The sequence below is a fragment of the Athene noctua genome, chromosome 7 (assembly GCF_965140245.1).
Source record: "Athene noctua chromosome 7, bAthNoc1.hap1.1, whole genome shotgun sequence".
Classification (NCBI taxonomy): Eukaryota; Metazoa; Chordata; class Aves; order Strigiformes; family Strigidae; genus Athene; species Athene noctua.
Window position 1 is genome coordinate 25,847,333 of NC_134043.1, and position 20,485 is coordinate 25,867,817.

General features: G+C 37.8%; 1 protein-coding gene across 1 annotated transcript in view; it reads right to left on the reverse strand.

Moving 5' to 3' along the window:
* The window catches only part of PDE11A (phosphodiesterase 11A), a 139,973-nt gene that overhangs the window by 9,872 nt on the left and 109,616 nt on the right, over positions 1–20,485 (reverse strand). Inside the window, exons 15-19 of the mRNA XM_074910981.1 lie at positions 18,951–19,051; positions 14,638–14,715; positions 13,190–13,257; positions 10,137–10,207; positions 7,133–7,216 (exon numbers count right to left, since the gene is read on the reverse strand). Coding sequence (XP_074767082.1) covers positions 7,133–7,216; positions 10,137–10,207; positions 13,190–13,257; positions 14,638–14,715; positions 18,951–19,051 — 402 coding nt within the window. The remainder of the gene's footprint in view (positions 1–7,132; positions 7,217–10,136; positions 10,208–13,189; positions 13,258–14,637; positions 14,716–18,950; positions 19,052–20,485) is intronic.

Sequence of the window (20,485 nt, forward strand, 5' to 3'; positions counted from 1 at the left end):
TTCTTTCAGATTTGCTGTACAATTTGAGTTCCCTCTATTGGCTGTCTCTTCTACCTTATCTACCAGCTTTTCAATCTACTTCCTCAGATCTTTATATACATTTCTATACACAACTGTATGTCCTTCGCAACACACTGGGCAGATACTTCTAAATAAGACAGCAACAGAAATTGTAGTATTATGAATTATTCACTTTTTCTCACAGATCCAGCTGAAAGCCTTTAGTGAAGCTTAGACTCACCAGCTTTACTTAGCTTGGTTTTACTAAGTTAAATGGCAAATATTGTTTTTTCTGTCTTCTCCCAAATACCTTGGCACAAGATGACTATTTGAGAAGTTGAAGTATTCTTGTTTGAAGGGAAAAGGTACTAATTTCTGCTGCCTCCTAAGCAATTTGGGAAAACCTGTAAATTCCTAAAATTGCCAATAGTACAACGTTTCATCAATAATCTCACCAAATTATGAAAATCCTAGCAAAAATAAATATTCTGTTAATTTCCAAAAGAAAAATTAGTCCTTCCTTGCTCTTGGGAAACAAGAAAAGAGGATCAGGATCTTTGTGCCCATCACAAGGTGTTTGTGATACTCATAGACACAAAAATCCGTGCTCTGAAACCACCAAAACTGTGCCTCTCCATATTACTCTGTGAAATAGTCACTGACTGGGAAGGAAATTGCAAATAAAGCATTCTTTCTTCTTTTCCCGGTTTTTCTTTCTTGTATAGCACTTCACCTTTTCTCTCCGTTAGTACAAAAGTAGCGGAAAAAAACCAGACTCTTAGGTTAAGGGCATGAGGTAAGAAAAACAGTTTGCTGATGCTTATTCTCTTACTGGAAATTGGGATACAGTCACTGTATCTGAGTTTTCTGAAAGTTCAAGAGAATTCATTCTGGGTGGCCCCGTTTAGATTAATCATTAGTAGACAAGCAACAAGGCAACAGAAGTGCTGAACCTCGTTGAGTTTGTATTTCAAGGCTACAGAAAGATCCTTCTGCAGTGCCAAAATCTCCTTTCTCTGGGACAAACCCATATTTCTAACGTAATCCTTAGCTACCAACTCCCCCCCAGCACTGGCATTTGGCCTGATTAAGTTTCCTCTGAAGCAAATTTCTTGCAAACACAGCAGAATATGTTGCACCTGCTCTTCCTTGGATAATATTACCCTCTGGATTTCAACAGAAAGTGAGACTAATTTGATCTGCCAACGTCTGTGCAGCCTCAGTCCACGGTGTATCACATACTGCATCCTGAGCCTATCTGACTTACTAATCCTTGTCAGCTAGGCAGTCCCAGGAAGCATAGATACATTATCTCTCACACTCTGTCCAAATCACATGTCAGAAATAAGCCCTGCCAAAAGTGTGCATCTTTATGGTGTTCTTTAGGATCTTTTGGAAGTTATCCTTTTCTTCCCTCAACATGCTACAAAAGAAAAGCTGATCTCAATGAGAATTACACAGAACTGATCAAATTGCTTCCTGTGAACATATTTTTCCAAATAGCTTAGTCCTGATCCTCTCCCCCCCCTTTTTTTTTTTTTTTTGTTTTCTTGTTAAAGCACTTCTCAAAACCTGTGAACATATTTCAGGGTATGTCTTACAATGTTGCTCACTGTGAACAGCTCATGATGTGGTGCTTATCCCTACCCCCTGACTAGTTGCAAACTTAAACTAGAACATGACTTTTGTACAAAGAATCGCAGGTATGGGTGAATAGTGGGTACAGCAAGCCATTTCCAAAATGTTCATACAGATAAACTCTTCCTCATAAAATAATTTAAAAAATTTTTCAGTTCTGACTGTATAAAGTTGACAGAAACATCTGAAGGAAAAAAGTCATTGTTTTGGCTGCATCCAGTGACTCTTGCCTAAGGACTAAGCCATCTCATCCCATTCCAGGCCATTCTGGACAAAGCAAGACTTCTCTAGAGGAGTGGTCCAAACCCTGAATTTCTTATACAATATTTCCTTATGCAAAATTGTAATTGAAGGAATGAGGGAAAGAGAGAAGTGTTAACTGAGGAAGGGCTGCATCAGGATATAGCAGTGTAAGCATGATTCTTAAAGCATGCCTTTTCCTCCTTCTCTTCTGCCTTATAATTGTAACTAGTATTGGTTGTTACAATTATAAGGCAATTGTACACATTGGTATACACTTTTGGAATAAAATCACTGTGTGTACATATGCACTTCCAGTTCGGGTGTCAAAGTCAAGTCGTGGTCTGAGGAACTTAAAGCACAGAGGTAGCCATGATTATTGGAGATTTCTGTGTATTTTTTCTCTGCTTTGTAGAGGTTCTACCATTTATGATACCCTGTGCATTTAATGTATGCTTACAAGCAGAATAGATGCCTTTGCAGATACTCTAAAGACAGATTTAATTACAAGGCTAGACATTATCTTCTGTAGGAAGACAGGCATATCAGAGCTCCTGGAGTTGTAGACAGAGTGATTAGATTTCTTTCTAAGTACATCAAACAATGTGATAAAGAAGGACTCTGTCCTTCCACATTCCATTCAAAGCATTTAAAATACTTGCTAGGCTATACATAAGTGTTTCTACTCTTCCCAGATTCCCCCTAGAATCCTGGATGGAGTAATGCAAATTCACTTCTGTAGATACTATTTTATGTTTAAAGCTCTCAATACCCAAGAAAATCTTGAATAGCACTAAAAATAGCACTAAAATGGAGCAGTTCAATGGAGCACCAAGGTAGAGGTGAGCAGGGCAATCTCAGACATGCATAAGTTGTAAAAGCTGTGAGCTTCTTTATTTTCCACAAAGACATCTCCCTTAAATTTAAATAGCTGCTGTCATTGTCACTGACTACCTGACTCTGTATTTATCTGCCCAGAAGCAGAGTGCATGGCCTTTGGCCCTGCTATTCATAGTGTTACTGTCTCTGCCTAACAATGCTGTGAACAGAGCTGGGCTTCTGTTAGCATCTTTTGTTTGATGGGAATCGCTGAAGCTTTGATGTTGTTTGTGAGAAAAATAATGATTAAAAAGAATAAGACCTTCACTCTCCCACTCTGTCTGCTCCCCACAGAGAAATCTAATCTGAGTTGGGAAAAATCTGTGACTGATCCTGTTTTAGGTATACACAAACCACAGAATCCAGGAGACAAATCTGTTACTTTTGAAACTCTTAGCATCGCTTTACAGGAGGGTCAGAAAGGTGATTTTTCTTAATGATCAAAATTTCATTTCCTGTTACACGAATGTGTATGTCCAAATAAGCACAGAGTACTTGCTCTCTGTGGTGAATTCAGCTGTCAGTGTAGCTACAGTGCTTTATTTTCAGTGGAATGTCTTAGATTTTCTGCTTTAAGTCACATGTGCTTCCCCTTTATAGAATATTCTAACAAAAAAGGGGATGATTACTTCATACTAAAACTACATTAGTAGATTTGAAATGTTCTACAGTTCCAAAAAATGCATTTTTCCTTATAAATTATTATTCTAATAAGCTTGTTGCTCATCTCTACTGATGAACGCTTTTCTTGCTGGCATTTTTGAATGAAGAGCAAATGTGATGCAGTAAAGCGTAACTAAAACCTCTAAAATCAGAGCTTCAGAGTAAATGGATGGCTGTTCTGCTACTCAAGGCAAAAACTCCACTGTCACATAAAAATACTCTGAACAGTGATCACTACAGTAAGAAAAAAGTAAATTCAATAAAATTATAATGTCCCAAGTGTAATAAAAAGCAATGAACAAAAAATTGGGAAGCTTTTATCTTCACAAACCTTTGATCCACAGTGTGAAGGAAACAGATTTGATTACTAAGGTATTTTGAAATTAGAGGTGCCTTGATTCCCACAGTGAGCAGCACATGTGGGAGAGAGCAAGGGAGCAGAGCTGTGGCTTACCTTGTGCCAAGAGCAGTCAGGTTTACAGAGTGAATACAAAAAGGTGCTGGATTTAGACACTTGGATACGGGAAATCTAGCTGTACGTAATTCCTGGTATTTATTTATTTATTTATATCCCCAGTTATTATATATCTATATTCAGCTTCAAGTTCCATCTTAGCTTATGATGCAGCATGCTTTGGATATCTGTGACCTTCTTTTTTCTGGGTGGGATGGGTATTCCAAGGGGCGGTCAAACAGGATTACTAATGGAAGTTGAACAGATCTTGATGATTTGCTAGTCACTTGTAAAGTTCCTCACATAAAGGGGCCAAACTCAGAAAACACTTCTAGCCAGGTAAGCGGAGGGATGTGATACACATCCCCCAATAAAAGAGAATTAATTATCCTTTACTTGGAGAAGAACTGCACCTCAGAGTGGCTTGTCTTGAGCTACTTCAAGGAAACGCAGAGGGCAAAGCAGACGTATAGGGAGGAGGTAGTGCCAAATCTCCCCAGAAGACTGATCAAGTTCTAGAGAATGTTTCAGAATGGTGAAAAAAAGGCTAGGAAGGCCATAACTCTCAAAAATGCTCTGCAAAGTTTATATACTGTTTTAAATGTGAAACATTCCTCATGGGCACTCTGGAATGTAGCCGAGCTCATAAGCGTGGACTGTGGAGAAGGTATGGTTTGTTATAGTACTGTCGGTGGCACTGGGGTGGTGTCAGACCACTCCTGGAAGTTTGGCCTGTGAAGTTTCTTCTGTATTTCATACTTCAGAGATCCCAAGAATTGCCTACTCTTGGGAACTACTTTGAGCAAAGAAAATTCAAGGGGGCTCTGCTGATCTGCTGTCTGACTTTAATGGAAGTTACCAGCATTCACTGGTTGCTGGGACCATCTCTACCTTGTGGGTGTCAAATAACACTGAGCACAGCATTAGGTCCTGCTGTAGCAACTGTATTGGTATGGACACATGCATTCCCCACAGAGTTCCCATCGGGGATCTGGATGCTAGGATCTGCCCACATGGATTCAGGACTTCTGATCGCTAGCATGGACAAAACTACATGCAAAAGCCTTGATTTTGTTCTCTATGGTATAATGTTGTAATTTTGGTATCAAAATGAGTGTCAAATGTTTATTTCAAACATATGGGTTTTATAAGCGCTATGCTAGCCAGCTATACAAGTACCACTAAGATTTTACTAATTTGTCAGCTGCCACAGCACTTCTTTATGTTGCATTTGTAATGATGTAACCCATTCTCTCTCCACATGCAGCTCCTACAACATATTACAACAGCTACAATTTTAAAGAATGTATTTGGAAAGAAAAAAAAGAAATCTAGGACATAGCCATAGCTGTAGAGGATTTACAATGCCTGAATACACTGCTGATGTGATATGTGTATTGAGGTTTGATTAAGCTGGATATGAAAATTAAAACTTGGCTCCACATTGAAGAGAGAATCTCCCGCAGTGTGATACTATGACATCAAGTTTTCTGTTTACCCCTAAGGCTGGAGCTGCAATGACTTCCAGGTTTGATGGTGTCTCTTTTTTAAGTTGTTGAGCAGCAGGCTAATAGCTGCACAGCATGATGCAAAGACAGCAGAAAGCAGGGAAATCAGATGTGAATATATTCCCCAGAGATCTCCTGCTAAGATGGAGCTAACTAACCAGAGCTTTAGTGCTCAGATGTAGTCTTCTCATGCAGAGGATGGGCTGATTATCAACCTTTTCTGCTTTATTGTACATTTTTGGATTACAGATGCTATTACAAATCATGAATTCTGGTATAATATCCATTCTAGAGTAATATGAACTATTATATTGAAAGGAACATTATTTTTAAAGAGTTTTCATCCAATGTCAGTCATGTCACCTCCCTCCACCATGTTGTCCAAAATGATCTTGGTATTTTAAAAAATACAGGTTTATATTCTTCTGTGCATGCTTTGCCTTAATTGTACAAAGACTGACCTAAGAAAGGGACAGGATCTACTGACAAAGCAGTAGGCCACCTCGCTGTTCACAGAAGCACATGTTGTCCATGTTACACAACAGAAGCCTTTGTGGCTGGACAGTCACTTCATTATTACAACTGTGGCAGCCTCAGATTGCCACAAGGTATAGAGGGCAGCGGAAGCACATCATCCTTCTTACCTCGTATGCTACTGGTGACATATCTGGTCTATACAATGAAAAGGAACTGCCAATCTGTTTTTGTTTCTGTGCAGGGAAGCTACATTCAGGGACAAGATCATCAGTTTAATGTTAACATGGGAGCTGGTACCTTCTTCACAACTCTTGGCTTAGTATCATCAGTGGCCTGTTCATTGCTTGGAGATGTAAGGCAGTTTCAGGTGCAGTGGTACAGGGGGAACTTGCTGCAGTTCCCCAGAAATGCCTAGTGAGAACATCCCCACGTTTTCCCAGTTATCAGTGGCCAATCTGGCAGTCTTTATTGACATAAGGTGGTCTGTGTGGTTTCAGTGAGTAGAAGGAAGACTGGCAGACACAGTTATTGATGGTTGAGTTTCTACAGTGTTATTTGCCATTTATCATCCTGCACATGTAGCTCTGCTTTCTATACAAATAAGACAGAAGAAGTTAAAATGGTGAAGTTTATGTTACACAAGTCAAATCCTGAAGCTGGTTTAATCCAATGAGAGAGAAGCATTATTCTGGTCATCTACAACCTTAACAAAGTAGTACTTGAGAGCTTATGCACCTTATACCAAGCATCCATGCAGTCTGTGTAGAAGCATGACTAAAAGAATAAACTCCAAGTTAAAGAGCATACAGGTTAAACCACAAAACACTTGTCACTGACCTTAAAGGTTTGGCCTAGAGTGCCCCTTAACAGTTTGGTAGAAGCCAGAAGGGAGTGGAAAGGCTCAGCCTTGAATTTTCCTTTGGGTCACACATATTTGGACAGGTTTGACAGCAGCACCTAATGAGGCCATCTCTCTGGCGGCTCTCTGCAGAGCACTCCACACCATGCCATGATGAGAATCAGTTTGTTTCAAACGTAATAAAATGAACAGTTGCCCTATCAGATTTTATAACTTAGAGAGGAATTATGTTTACAGATATTACCGCCTTCAGAAAATCTGAAGATTTCTGCATAGAGTTCAGACTTTTGGTAAAGTCAAAGAAAGATAAGAGTTCAAATAGCCTTCAAGACTGCACTGTAAGCTAACTCTTTTACCCTAGAGAGGCAAGAACAATCTTCTCTGGACTCTACAGGAGCAGTAAGTAAAAATTACCTCATACAATGGCATGCAGATGCTATCAATCCACTCGAGCTGCAACCTGGGTAGTTCATCTTTCCTGTTCCGATCAAAAATGGCCTGAATTGAGAAGGGAACAAAACTGTCATGCTTTATTACACTGGAGTATTTTACAGACACATCATCCAGCACTTTGGAGCTATGATCAAATTCTCACAACCAGAACACTTTGTAAACTGTAATCAATCTTTGCAGCAGTCTTCTTACTGCTTTGTCTGGCATGAAAAATAAACTGTTTATTTTCAATTCTGTTTTGAAATTTGTAGGCTGTTTTGAATTTTGTAATTCTGTGATGTAACATAAATGCTTCACAGTTGGATTTAAGCTGGTAAGAAACCTTGTACAGAAATGTAAAGTAGATACCTTTGAGTAGAAATTTCCCTTTTCCCACATTGGGTTTTCTAGCTCAGCAGAATGAACAGGGGTAGTGGATCTGAGCCAGCTCCCCCCTCCCAGTTACAAATCGAGCCTTTCTCAGACCCTTTCTGTAGAACCAGCTATGCCTGTGAATCCAAAGGGTGAGGAATCATCAGATCCATTTTGGGAGCAGTTCTCAATTTGTTCCTCTGGAAACAGCCTAATTGACTGCTCACTGCACTCCCCCAGAGAGGAAATTATGGAGGTTGAAGCTGATGTTTAAGAGGCTTAATTATTGGCTGAAAGGAGATGGAAATAACTGAGTTCCGCAGAGTTTGAACGTGAGTTGTTTTCTCCATACTCTTTCTGATATTACTTGGGCACATCAGCTTTCTATGTACAGGATTTTAATCCTCCTTCTAGTGGCCCATCCACACCTTTTACTGAATGTCTTTTTTTTTTTTTTTTTTTTTTTTTTCTCTCACTCTCTGAATATGCCAAGTTTTAAATAGTTCCGTCTTTTTTGGTGGAAAGTCTGTTCTTATTCTGGGCCTGTCTCAAGGTCTATGTCTCCTCAGAAAACTTACTTTCCTACTCTACCTTCTAGAAACTCCAGACTACACATATTACATTACATTAAATGTCTGGTTGAATTCTTCTAGTTGTAGCCTGCACTTTCTGACATACACAGGTATCACACAGTGTATCTAAATAAGACCAGGAGGTAAGATTCAAGGACTCTGTGATTTTAAATGAGAATCTTTGGATTTTTGGAAAATTCTGTATTTTCTATTTTCATAATTTTGAAAAATCTTGTCATTTTCAGATTGTTGCAAGCACGACTCAAGAAAAAAAAATCCTTGGGTTATAAGACAAGAGAATATCACATTATCTTGCTAACAACTGTCTTATCTAACTAGCAGCAATACTTACTGAGGTGGCTTGACATAGTGATATGTCATGAAATACATCAGCATTTGTTCTTGTTTAAAAATTCCTCATTAATGTGGTAAAACTGTACATGATTTTGACCCTTAGCCATCAACTGTTATAACTCATTAACTCTGTGATTATTTACTGGCCTTATCTCCCAACACTTAATACATAAAACACTAAATACATCAGTTTACTGGATTTTTTTAAAATATGAAGGGCCAAACAGAGGGGAAAATCTTCCTTCAAGCTGTATGGCTTCAAGGCATCTTACATGTGGCCCACAAATTACTGTATTCCTTGATGCAGACTGTAGAGCCCAAAGGAAGAGTGAGAGGGCTCCTATGATGGAGGAAATACTGAAGATATTTATAGCAATACACTCTTCTTTCCTGCCTGTCTAGGTGGAAATGCCTGTTGTATGCAGATTTTCAGAAGACAGGAGTCCAGAAGAAAGATCTGGCTTTTGTGTTTCTCTGCACTTCTGCCAAGTCTACAACATGTTCAAAATGTAGCTGTAACAATACACCTTAATATAATTCTTAATGTGGGTGGAACTGGGCCATTTGCACTGGAATTCATTGCTACTTGAAGACAGTGACATTAATGTGTCTGCTGAAATAAAATTACTTTCTATTATGTTTCATTAGCATAAGAAACACACTTTGCAAATTTTACATACAAAGCAGGAAAGGCACTTATATCCATATTATATTGAACGGTACTTGCAGTTGTTCAGGCCTAGATTTGGTCTCAGAATTGTATCATGACTGACTGATTGCTCATCTGCTGGACTATAGCTACCAATTTTTCTAAGATGTACACACAGAACTATATACTATAGGGAAGAAAGCCATTAATGACCCAACCTTTGACAGTATATAAAGTGAAAAGCCATTTGTTGTATCTGAGCATTATTTACTACAAACTTCTTAACTTTACTGACTTCATTACATCACCACAGACTCATGTGCAAGTACTACTGAAGTGAGAACAAGTCTGAGCCACTGGAATAATCTTTTTATTTTTGGAAGCATAAACATATTTTTGAATGGCTTGTAAGTTAAATTCTTTAGAATACTTTCTGTTACTCTTCTCCTGTTGCTTTCAGATGATGACTTGTCAACATTTAAAAGTATTTAACCTGGATAAGGCTTTCTCTCTGAATCATTCACTGAAAATCTTGATGAAATGTTTTTTCTTAATTCTTGTTTGACACTTTATATTCTACTCCAATATTCCATTCCTATATTCCACTCAATACCAGTTTATCCTTTCAATGACAGTGTTATATTTAGTTGTATACCTATACAGCATTTGATACATCAAATAACACAGATAGACGGCTGCAGCATAAAGTAAATCTGACAATTCTGATTTCCATAAGTAGCTGTTGATTTTTTATTTGAATACCATGTATTGAAAACAATACCTGTTGCTTAGAAAATTAACTGACAGAATAACCTTGGGAATAGGTACAGAAAGTGGGGAAAAGGGCTCAATGCAAAACTGAGTTGACTGAAGAACTTTTACGTATGGCTCTAAATTCATGTCCTTATTGAACAGAGCTTTTAATTATCCCAAGATTTTTCTTTACATACAAAATACAGTTAGTTTTTCTGAATAAATGCAATGATATTTTCTTACCCTATTCAAGTTAGTAACTATTTCAGAAGTAATAAAAACTTACTGAAGGGGTGAGTTTGAGTTCAGATCTTTCTCTGTCCCCTTGTTCAAAGAACTCACTGGTTACCAGCTCAGCTGCCTAAAATATAAATCATGATAAAGATTAGAGTTCTTGCTGCATGATTTTTAGGGTAATGAATTCTTGCTCAGACCATGACTTCAGCCTGTGCTTAACTGTAAAGAAGTGAAGTCACTTACATGACTGATGTTAGGTACATGTTTGTATAGTTTTCATGACTGGGCATACAGGGGTATGAACAGTCATAACCACTGATAGGTACATTTACTCCATTTCGATAGGGAATTGACTGGGGAAATGACATTGCAAAGTCGAGGTAGCACTCAATGCAGCTATATGCAGTTTACTCAAGTATAGAGAACAGAATAGAAAATTATAGCTTCTCGTTGGCATCCACAGTTATATCTGCAAAAATGTGTTGTAAAATGTGCAAGATCTCTCTGGGTATTTACAGGCTGTTGCCATATATAATCAACCCCACTTAGCAAAAAACTTAATTAATCATTTTTTACCCCACTAGGCTTTACGTTTTTCCCATGACTGTCATCACTATAGGATATGAATATCTAAATATGAACTCATATTGTGATTATCATATTGAATCAAAATCAAGAACTCTGGTGGGTTGGAATGTATCTTTCTGACTTCTGTGAATGAAGATGTTCTATTCACAGCAGAGGTTTGTGCTTCTCAGAATACAAGTTTTAAAAACAAAAATAGTTATGGAAATAACAGGAATTTTAGGAAGTCAAACAGTGAGCAATTGTGATATAGCAGCCTTTATGTATTGTATTCTTCTCTTGCGTGGGTCTTTGAAGGTAGGCAAATGTGTCTCTGAGATGCAAAAAAAGGAAACGCATCTACTGAAGATGGCATTCAGTTCCTAAAGGTCTTGTTTTGCTTGTTTATTGTTTTCATGTGTTTTCAAGCTAGGAAGTGGTTCAATAATACCAAGGCACAAGAAGAGTGAACTAAGCTGAGAACCTGCACTTCATAAAATCTCAAAATTTCTTGCTCTAGCAACTGCATGGTAGCTAACATTCACAAACCCTAAGCTTGTTACAGTTGAAATAAGGAGTACCAAAATAAATTGGAAGTAGGTGAAGTGATGTTGTAAAGTACTCTTAAATCTTAAGCCAGGCTATCACATAGTTTGAAACTTGATAATGTATGTAATCCCAGCACACTAATAAAATTCTGGATCAATACTTCAGACAGAGGAATAATTTAACAACTTAGCAGCAATTAAGGGTTTGCCAAGTGTATTGTATAAAAATAATCAAGATATATCCTCAGCCCTATCTCTCGCTGCTATTCTGATCCTGTTCTCCTTGTGTCCCTTTCCCTCTTCTATCATCTCTTTCTATCCTCTCTTCCTGAATTTTGCCGTTTTACATGTAGCCTTTATTCCTTTTGATTCATGTATTTTAATCTCTTTCTCCCTCACTTTTGATGTGTTTTTTTTGTTTTTTTTTGGTTTTGATTCTTTCAGCACAGTTGAGTCCAACTATTTCCTGTTTTCCCTGTGTGGACTTATTAGCCTCTCTGCTCAACCAGGTAGTGTTTCAATCAATTCCAGACTGGACTTTTCAATATAAAGAAAATCTTTGCATTAGGCTGCAGGGGAATATTCACTTGCAGACGTCAAAAGTGATAAGGATAAAAAAACAGTTTGCCAGAGACTTTGGCACTAATACAGCACCATAGCACAAGGATTGACAACATGGAAAACAAAAAACCTACCTGAGATTTTGGTTATCAACAAAAATGGAGAAGCTAACTGGGTTAAAGAGGAAAAATGAGGAAGGGTTGCACATGCTGCAGCTGTAGCTAGGTGGCACTGAAAAATCTCTCATTTTCCCACTGCAAGATAGGAGCAACTTCCCTGATTTTCATGCGAGGTGACCATATTCTGAACAAGCAGAGTAACAGCATTAGAAGGACTATTGTCATAGTCTGCTTATAAAAGTAAAAAAGACTCATCTGACAAAACTGCAAGCTGAGGTGAAGCCCTCACCACATAAATGCTTTTTTACTCAGTTAACGTGCAGGTAAACTTTGTAGGTTCCTTTCAGCTTCTGTTACCTCCTTGTCCTTATCCAAGAAATCTGGCTGCTCCTGCCTCACTAGTTCTCTGTTCTAGCTTCTCTTTTTCACCCTATCTTTTTAACTATCACTTTGCTGTTAAGCCAATCAAACTCCCTCCAGGTGCTTATCCTCACTCAGCTGTGCTGGTGTATTTCCTATTGCTTCTTGATGCTGTGTATTCCTCCAAACCCCTACACAGCCTGCCTTCTACTACCTTGTTCTGGACCTCAGTAAAGGAGAGAGGATTATGAGTGTGGATGCAGGAAATATTAAGGGTGGATGCTAAATAAGGAAAGATGCCTAGAAGAGGGAAAATCATGTGTTAAAGGACAAGACTTTTGAGACAGGTTGCCTTCTCAAATTGTAATTGTTTCCCAATGCTGGACCCAAGTTTTATGTATATTTCTAAAGAGCCTATTCAGCAGCCAAAGCCTGAATTTTTATTTCTTTGTGTCTAAGTATGGGACATCAAAAAAAGGCTCTATACTACACTTGTAGTTTTTTCCATCAGTGTTGAGAAAATGAACATATTTCTCTTATCATATATACTGAAGATTTTACATTATTCAACGTTTGCAGATCATGTAGTGGTATTTTTGATTTAGGGAAGATTCTGCCATGGAAAACTTTGGGACAAGACGGGTGAGCACATCTACATGTGGCTAACAGGTTTTTTGTTTAATCCATCCATTTTTTGACATGGATTTAAAAGGTTAATAAGAGGAGAGGTTGTAAAGCCAGATCTCTTCAGGTACCTACATGCTGCTCACCAGCATGTGTACATGGAAAGATTATGCAATAAACTATTTCTTGCAGAAACCCCCTGCTATTTTTTTTATAGCACTAATACTGCTGTAAATTGATTCCAGTTTTGGTCCCTTGTAAGCCAGGGCCCTGGGAATATTGTCCCGCCAGTCCCGCCTCCTCCCAGCCCTGCTATTAATCATGACTTGCCTGTCTTGAAATCTCCCACGGTTTGGTCACAGCTCCAAGGTCACAGGCTGTCATTAGCATTGATCTGAAAAACAGAAATGAACAATACAAGCTGAATCAACCTTTGTTGGATTTCTAAACAACTCTCCTCTGGATGCATAAATAAATAATACATATATAAAATGTCAGCCCTGGCACCTTCTTCTCCTCCAGAAAAGAATGACATGTTTGAAATCTCAGCCATCAGCATGGCTTTTACATCACAATTGTGGCTAGGAAGCCTTATGTGTTGCAGGTCATCAGATGATGAATTTTGGTATTGTGCATTGCACACTAGAAAAGAAATGATATTGCAAGGGAGTAACTGCTAATTTTGCAATACTTCTAACAGTACTTATGTTAATACCTATAATATACTAGAAAGCATGTGCTTAACATGATATGAGTAAGGATATAATTACATAATAACACCTGCAAACTGGATTAATTTATATGCCTATTTGTAAGTGACTGCTGTAGCAAGAGAACCTATAATCACAGGAGGCATCCCAGACACTGTTTAAGCAGTTTCTACTGCTCATCTACAATAAAAATTTAAGATTTACTATGAGCTATACTGTTCCACTGTAGTTTAATACCTAGCTACAACCATGTTTTATATGCATTAGGAGAAAGAAACCATTCAGCTGTAGAAAGCGTTTATGTACAGTACCATGATGCAGATAAAAGTCTAAGAAAGTTTAAATGAAGAACAAGGGCACTGAAAATGAAGCATCAAATATATCGCCTGAATCTAAAATTAGGAATGGGTGAAATGATATGGAAAATAGAAAATGTCCAATATTTTGGTCAAAAGACGAAAAGGAAACAGAATTGTAATGAAATTTCAGATAAAATGAGACGTAATCAGGCATGCATATGCAAATGCACACATTTTATTGTCTCAAAAGCGTGGTGTACTCAAACCACCCGCAATGTCTGAGGTTTTCAATAGGATGCATACTCAGATCATTCCTGAGAGCTTAGAAGATTATTGTGTATCTGCAAATTCCCAGTTATAGACTAGAAGAGCAGAGAGAAGCATGGTCAGTAACAGAAAACAGCTGAGAGGAGGAGAAGATGGGGAAATGGACAAGAAAGATCTTTGTGTCCTGAGGCAGAATATTGATGATTTCTGGAGAAAGAGTGGAAGGGCTGAGCTGGTGAGGCTGGGAGAAAGGAGAGAAAACATGACAGAGTGTGAAGGCAGAAATAGGAATGGAGAAGGTGAGGTCACAATGACTACATCCCTGCTGTTTGGTAGTATTTAGAAATCATACCATATATTTCATGTTATGGATCATATTTTCTAAACAAGCTACCTTCTCTTGTTATTCTTAAGTCTTCACTCCATGATATGTGAAATTCTTTAAACAAATAGGGCTACATTTAAAATAACCAGAAAGCAAGAAACAGTAGTGCTCACCGAAATATTTCTCGGTGGTTTTTTATATTCCAATCATAACCACCTTTACTGACAAGTTCAAAAAACTCGGTCCTTCTCCTGCAACAAAACAGATTATCAGAGAAGGAAACAGGGCAGCACTGCAGCAGAAACACAGTTCTCTGGATGATAAGAAATCATTGCACCTCATGTATTATTGTTAAAGTCGTTACACTGACAGTCCATTTGAGCGAAACATACTAATTTCCGAACATGTTCTATAAATGTCTGTTATCAATGTCAGAGTTGCCTAGTAAAAGCAATATTGTATTTATGGTCTCCGCAGATAAGGAAATAAATGGTACCAGAATGTTCAGTCTACCATGGAAGCATGAAATGTTCAACTACAGCAGTGGACATAGAGACAATAGAAACACCCCTGAAATATACACACTTCTCTTTACTTGTCCTTGCAAAATGGTTTTTACTTCTGTATTCTGAAGGGGTTTTCAGAGATGTGCAATTCCTCTTATTTCCAGCACACAGAGCAGAACAGTGAGATACAGGAGATGCAGATGTCTTGAGCTAGTAGTCCTTACTAACTAGAAGGTAAGTCTCCCTGCTTGGTCCTATGCTTTGTCCTGTGCAACATCTTGGCTGTGTCCTCAAAGATGGACAAAATATGAGCCAGAACATGTTAATCTGTGTTTGCTGCTTTTGAGTACCAAAATTCTGACTCATCATAGTCTGTAATTTTTTATGTCACTGAGACCCCAAGCTGTTATTGCACGCAGTGTGAGTAGAATATGAAATAGATCCTGCCCCAGATATGGCAGAAGTTGAGGTACAAAAATATGGACCAACTTCCCAGTGACACAGCATATTAGCATCAAAGCTGGAAATCAGATGCCTATGTTCTGAGGGACAGTACAGTGCCCCATCTCACAGGAGACTGTATTACCTCTTTGGCAAGTGGAAACATATTTAGATTCCCCAGCAGGAGAGAGTCTGCAAAGTTTTGTACTTTATACATTCTCTTCAGCTTGACTGAAATTTTGAACAGCAATTATTGAAAGCACGGTCTGACAGCAGCCAGGACAGGTTTTACAAATGAGATTTTGATCAATGGACAGAAATTTATGTGGGGCATGTTGTGTTATTCTGGTCCCTGATTGTCATGCGTTATATGACCAGTAACTCCTACTATAAAGCCTTTTTATAATGGATTTCACGATAGCAGCTGGAGCACGCAGATATAAGGACTACATGATGGTATTTAATCTCTTATGTTTTGTGAAATAAGATATAAAAGAGTTTCACCTTGCAAAATGTGCTAGGACAGTGCAAAGTCACACATACAGAAAACAAAATTCAGTTCTCTCACACTAAGTCATATCATCATGGCCCCAGTTGAAATAAATATTGCAATGATGATAATTGTAATGGCCAAGAGAAATTGCCACATAACCCTTAGACAAGACTAATCCTGAGCAGATTATCAACAACTACATATCCTATTAAGAAACCAAGCAGCGGGTTTTTGCATCCTGTATTTCAGTGCCTAGTCTAACAATGTAAAATTTGGTAATGATTTAATTTCAAAGTATTGGATATTCTGGGCAATTCATATGTTACCAGACAAAAAACAGTCAAGAATGTTTAAAGCTGAAGACTCAGGAAGATGACATTCCACAAACATCAAACATTCAAATTTAAAATATAGAGATCTATAAACAGTAACTGAAAATGTGAGTCTCAAGGCCTTATGTTAAGCTGAAAACTTTCAAATGAGAATTTTCTTTGAAATCCATTTAAATGGATGCAGAAGTAGTAGTTCAACTCCACAGAGAATGTAGGAAGGAGTCAACCTGAGGAAAGCAGCAACGTATAAGGAAACAATTTAGTGTTTCCTGCTGGTTGCTTATGCCCGGTATCCAAAACAAAGAGGTTTACTATTATTAAGCAAACATACATTAGGATTTCAGAAATAAACAGAATTATAACAATTTTGCACTGTCTTTGAGTAACATTGACTCTGGTTGTATTTTGCACGGAAGGGAGAGTTGTCTTGCTGTATACAGCAAATCCAGTCGCTCTACATCCCAGTGGCTCAAGTGAATTTCTATAAACATCTTGGCTCTATACTTTGTTGTATGATCTACAAGCATCATTATCTAGAATTATCTACTAAAATCAAGTATATTTTCCATCTGATCTTTCACTGAAAGTCATGTTTTTGTTTGTTTCTAGGAAAGTAGTACCTTGAGGAGGTTATAAAGCCTTGCTCTGCCTAGAGTTTTGTTGCTGTTTTGCTAGGACTTTGTGATCAAGGCATTCTAAGAATAATAATATGAGAATTTCCTCCCTCTCCAAAGATATTGAAGACATAGAAAACTGAAAAAATAAGTTAGGTATTTGTGCGGAAACATCTGTTCACATAAGGGTGGCTCTAAGAAGTGTAAATCATCAACGTTTCCAGGCAGTGATTTTCAGGCACTTTTGGAAGTAAAGTAGCATAACACCTACCTGATTAATGAATCATAGTAGCACAGGAGGAAAAGATAACTTATTTGCAGACTTCTGAGTAAAGAGGGCTCATTTGCTGAAACTTTTCTGATTCAAGTAGCACATAAAAAACAATTATGCAAACAAGGAAGAATAATCTTGAAATTCAGCTGATGCCCCTTTTTGGACATTATTTCTCTGTATTAAAACTAGAAAGACAACTTGACCATGTAGTTTCTCAACCTAAGGCAGGCAGGAAAGAGGGCTCCATCACATCTGAGTCTGGGCTGGGTTCCCTCCCAAGGCACTGTGGTGGGTCCTCTCTGGCTCTTCCAGGGGCTGCGGGATATCGGCTGGGGGGGCACATGGGGCTGTGCCAGGGCAGCTTCCTTCCCTCTCAGCCTCTTCACTCATCTCTTCCTTGACAGCAGAAAACATTTCTGCAGCACTTGTTATTTGTGGTGAGAACCTGTACTGACACATCCCTGTAGTCCTTGTGTCTCGCTTAAAGCTGTCAGCAAATTCCCCTGTCATACCAGCCTCCCAGGTAACAAGCAATCCTAACAGACAGCTTCAGAAAGAGCATGCTTAAAAGGGTTTATTTGTCCTGCTCAGGATTTTCATGTCGGCAAGCATAAATTTCTTCATGGACTAATGTTTAGAAGTTATTTATAATAAAATTATTCACTAAAACCCTCTATTAATACAACTTCTCCAAGAACAGACTTGCAGGAAACAAAAAATATCAGCATGTCCTCTGCTGGTACTGTTTAGAAACAGTCCTTGGCACAAGTAACCAAATAATGACAAAAAAAAAGGCAAAGCAAATATTGCATCATCCCAATTCATATTTTTACAATTAACAGTTAAAGATATAGATAGTTGAACAATTCCAGGGTAAAGACCTTTCCCGAAGTTTTCTGGAAACTTGTTTTGGTATCAACCATCAGCACAAAGTAGGGGCAGAATCCAGGTCTATGACCTTAAGAAAAACATTACTAAATGCTACCCAGCACTGTATGGGATAGGATACTAATGGGCATCAAACAAAAATTCCTAAGGATGAATTACTGTCAAGACTGGGAAGGCAGTACACTGAAACCACACATCTGACAGCACTTCTCCGTGTAAGTCAGAGAGGGGAATGTCAAAAGTGAAATGTGATGGTGAGACCACAACTACACACATGCTTCCGCACATTCTCACTGAGAAGAGCTTGGTAATAATTAACAGTATTTGAAAAATATAAAATAGCACCAACTTGAAACCTACTTAGAGATTTGATTTGCAAACAAGGAAAAGGAGGAAAACTGGATGAGAGAAATCCTATGATACTTCTCTCAAGTTAAGGTTTTTAAGAGCTATTCTCATGTGGTACAAATTGGCACAATTTGTCTTCAAAGCAGCAATATATATGCTTTCATTACCTCTGCAACTGGGTCTGTAACTAAGTATATTATTTCTTAGCATACATGTTTAGAAACTCTGAAATGGTGAAAAAGAATTCTAAAATGTCATTGATTTTCTACATGCTTGAAGAAATGGTCACAGAAGTGACAGAAGAATTATGGGACTGAGTTGTAACTGATTCCTGGGATTGCTTTGAAGTATAAGCTTAGGATTTCACTTGCTTTTTGTTATTACAGTCATGTTACACATTAAAGCAAAACTTACTCGGACACTTGAGGTATTTCTATTAGCCTAAGATATACTAAGTATTAGACTAAATCTCTTCAACCACAGCTAAACACTAATTTCTCATATTATATATCCTTATTGGTATTTAATAGGTCATTAGAGTAAGTTCTTCGAATTTTCATTTGTCAAATACAAGAAATGCCAATACTTACTCAAAATACAGAGTGAGGTCTGTTGCCAATATCGATTGCTTTAGAAGCTGCATAAGGTCACTGTAGTCCTTAGAGGACAAGTTAGCAAAGATGTTGTGACCCTATAATGAAAGAGATAAAAGAGGTAAAGGGCTAGCAATCAATATAGGTTTTTAAAAGGTTTTCTCTTTAGTCTACTGTTTCCCTGTAACAGAGGCCTTTTCTGATTCATGGCAAAACTACAAAAAAATAATAATGTTAATACTGCTGAGATTACATTGGGGTAGAAGAGTTGACGATTGTAATCAAGTACCTGGTATGTTTTTCTAAACTCTGCTGAAATTATAGCCTCTTGAGGAAAGATTTACTCTTTGCTCTGACCCTGCATAGACTCAGTTTATGAGGAAAAACTATGGATACATCTCAATCTTTCCTCTTATTAAATGTTTTGGGGAGCTGTGCATTGCAGCCTTTGAGTTGTGCTCCTAATAGATTTATCTGTGCTGCTGCTTGCAGGCACAAAAACTGCTGTTAGAGTCGTCAGAGACACTAAATCAGTTTTTCATTCAAAGCAGCCCATTTGCTCACTCTGCCCATTACTGTGCTGTCTTACAGTGTACACAAGGCATTGTCTATGCGGGCTAAAGAACCACAACTTCATGCAGTTTAAATGCCCTTTGTAGCCCCAAAAGCCTACTTTTCAAGGGATCATGGATTAAGAATTTGAAAGGTGCCCTATGGCCAGAATGAAAAGAAACAAATTATTTAATATTGGTATTTGAGAGCAGAAAGGTCCTTTTGTAACTGAATTTCTAAAAAATAAGAGGGACAGAGATCCTATAATTTCTCTACAAAATCCTAGAGAAAATAAGCTGAAAGAAACAAAATTAATGAAAAATTCTAAAGGTAAGCTTAAAAAGTGGTCTTTGTGACATCTGTCACATATAACTAAACTAATATAAATAAAAGTACTACACTTTTTTTTTTTTTCAAATCACCTACAGAAATAATGAGGCTCTTGATAAACAGAGTTTTATTTTGGTGGTATTTAGCACTGTAATGCACACATTCATTATGCAGTGCCATCTACTACTTAGGAAGATTAAAATACCCTTAAAAACAAGGGTTTTCCAGCAACAGGATTGCTATAACCATGACAGCCTGCAGCCATAGACGAGATAAGGTCTGAAGGTAGAGATGGTATTTTTTAATAGATCAGCCAATTATTGGACTAAAAAAAATAATCTGGCATGCATAAAAGATTGTCTTCTCTGTGGCAATTAAATGATTATTTCTTTTCCACTAAATCTTGAGAAGGATTTGAGAATCTAAAGCTTATTTATGAAAAACATTTTTAAAATCAAAATACTCAGAAGAAACTAAAACAAAATATATCAGAAAAACAGCAGCTCTTGTAAGAGGGGTAATTTACCAAGTTGTCTGTTATTCTATAATATCTGTTGCCTTTCTGATCTGTTTCATGGTGTATAAAACCACGTCACTACAAAGCTCAAGATCACTTATACTGAGGTTAACATGTCAAGAGTAAAGGATAA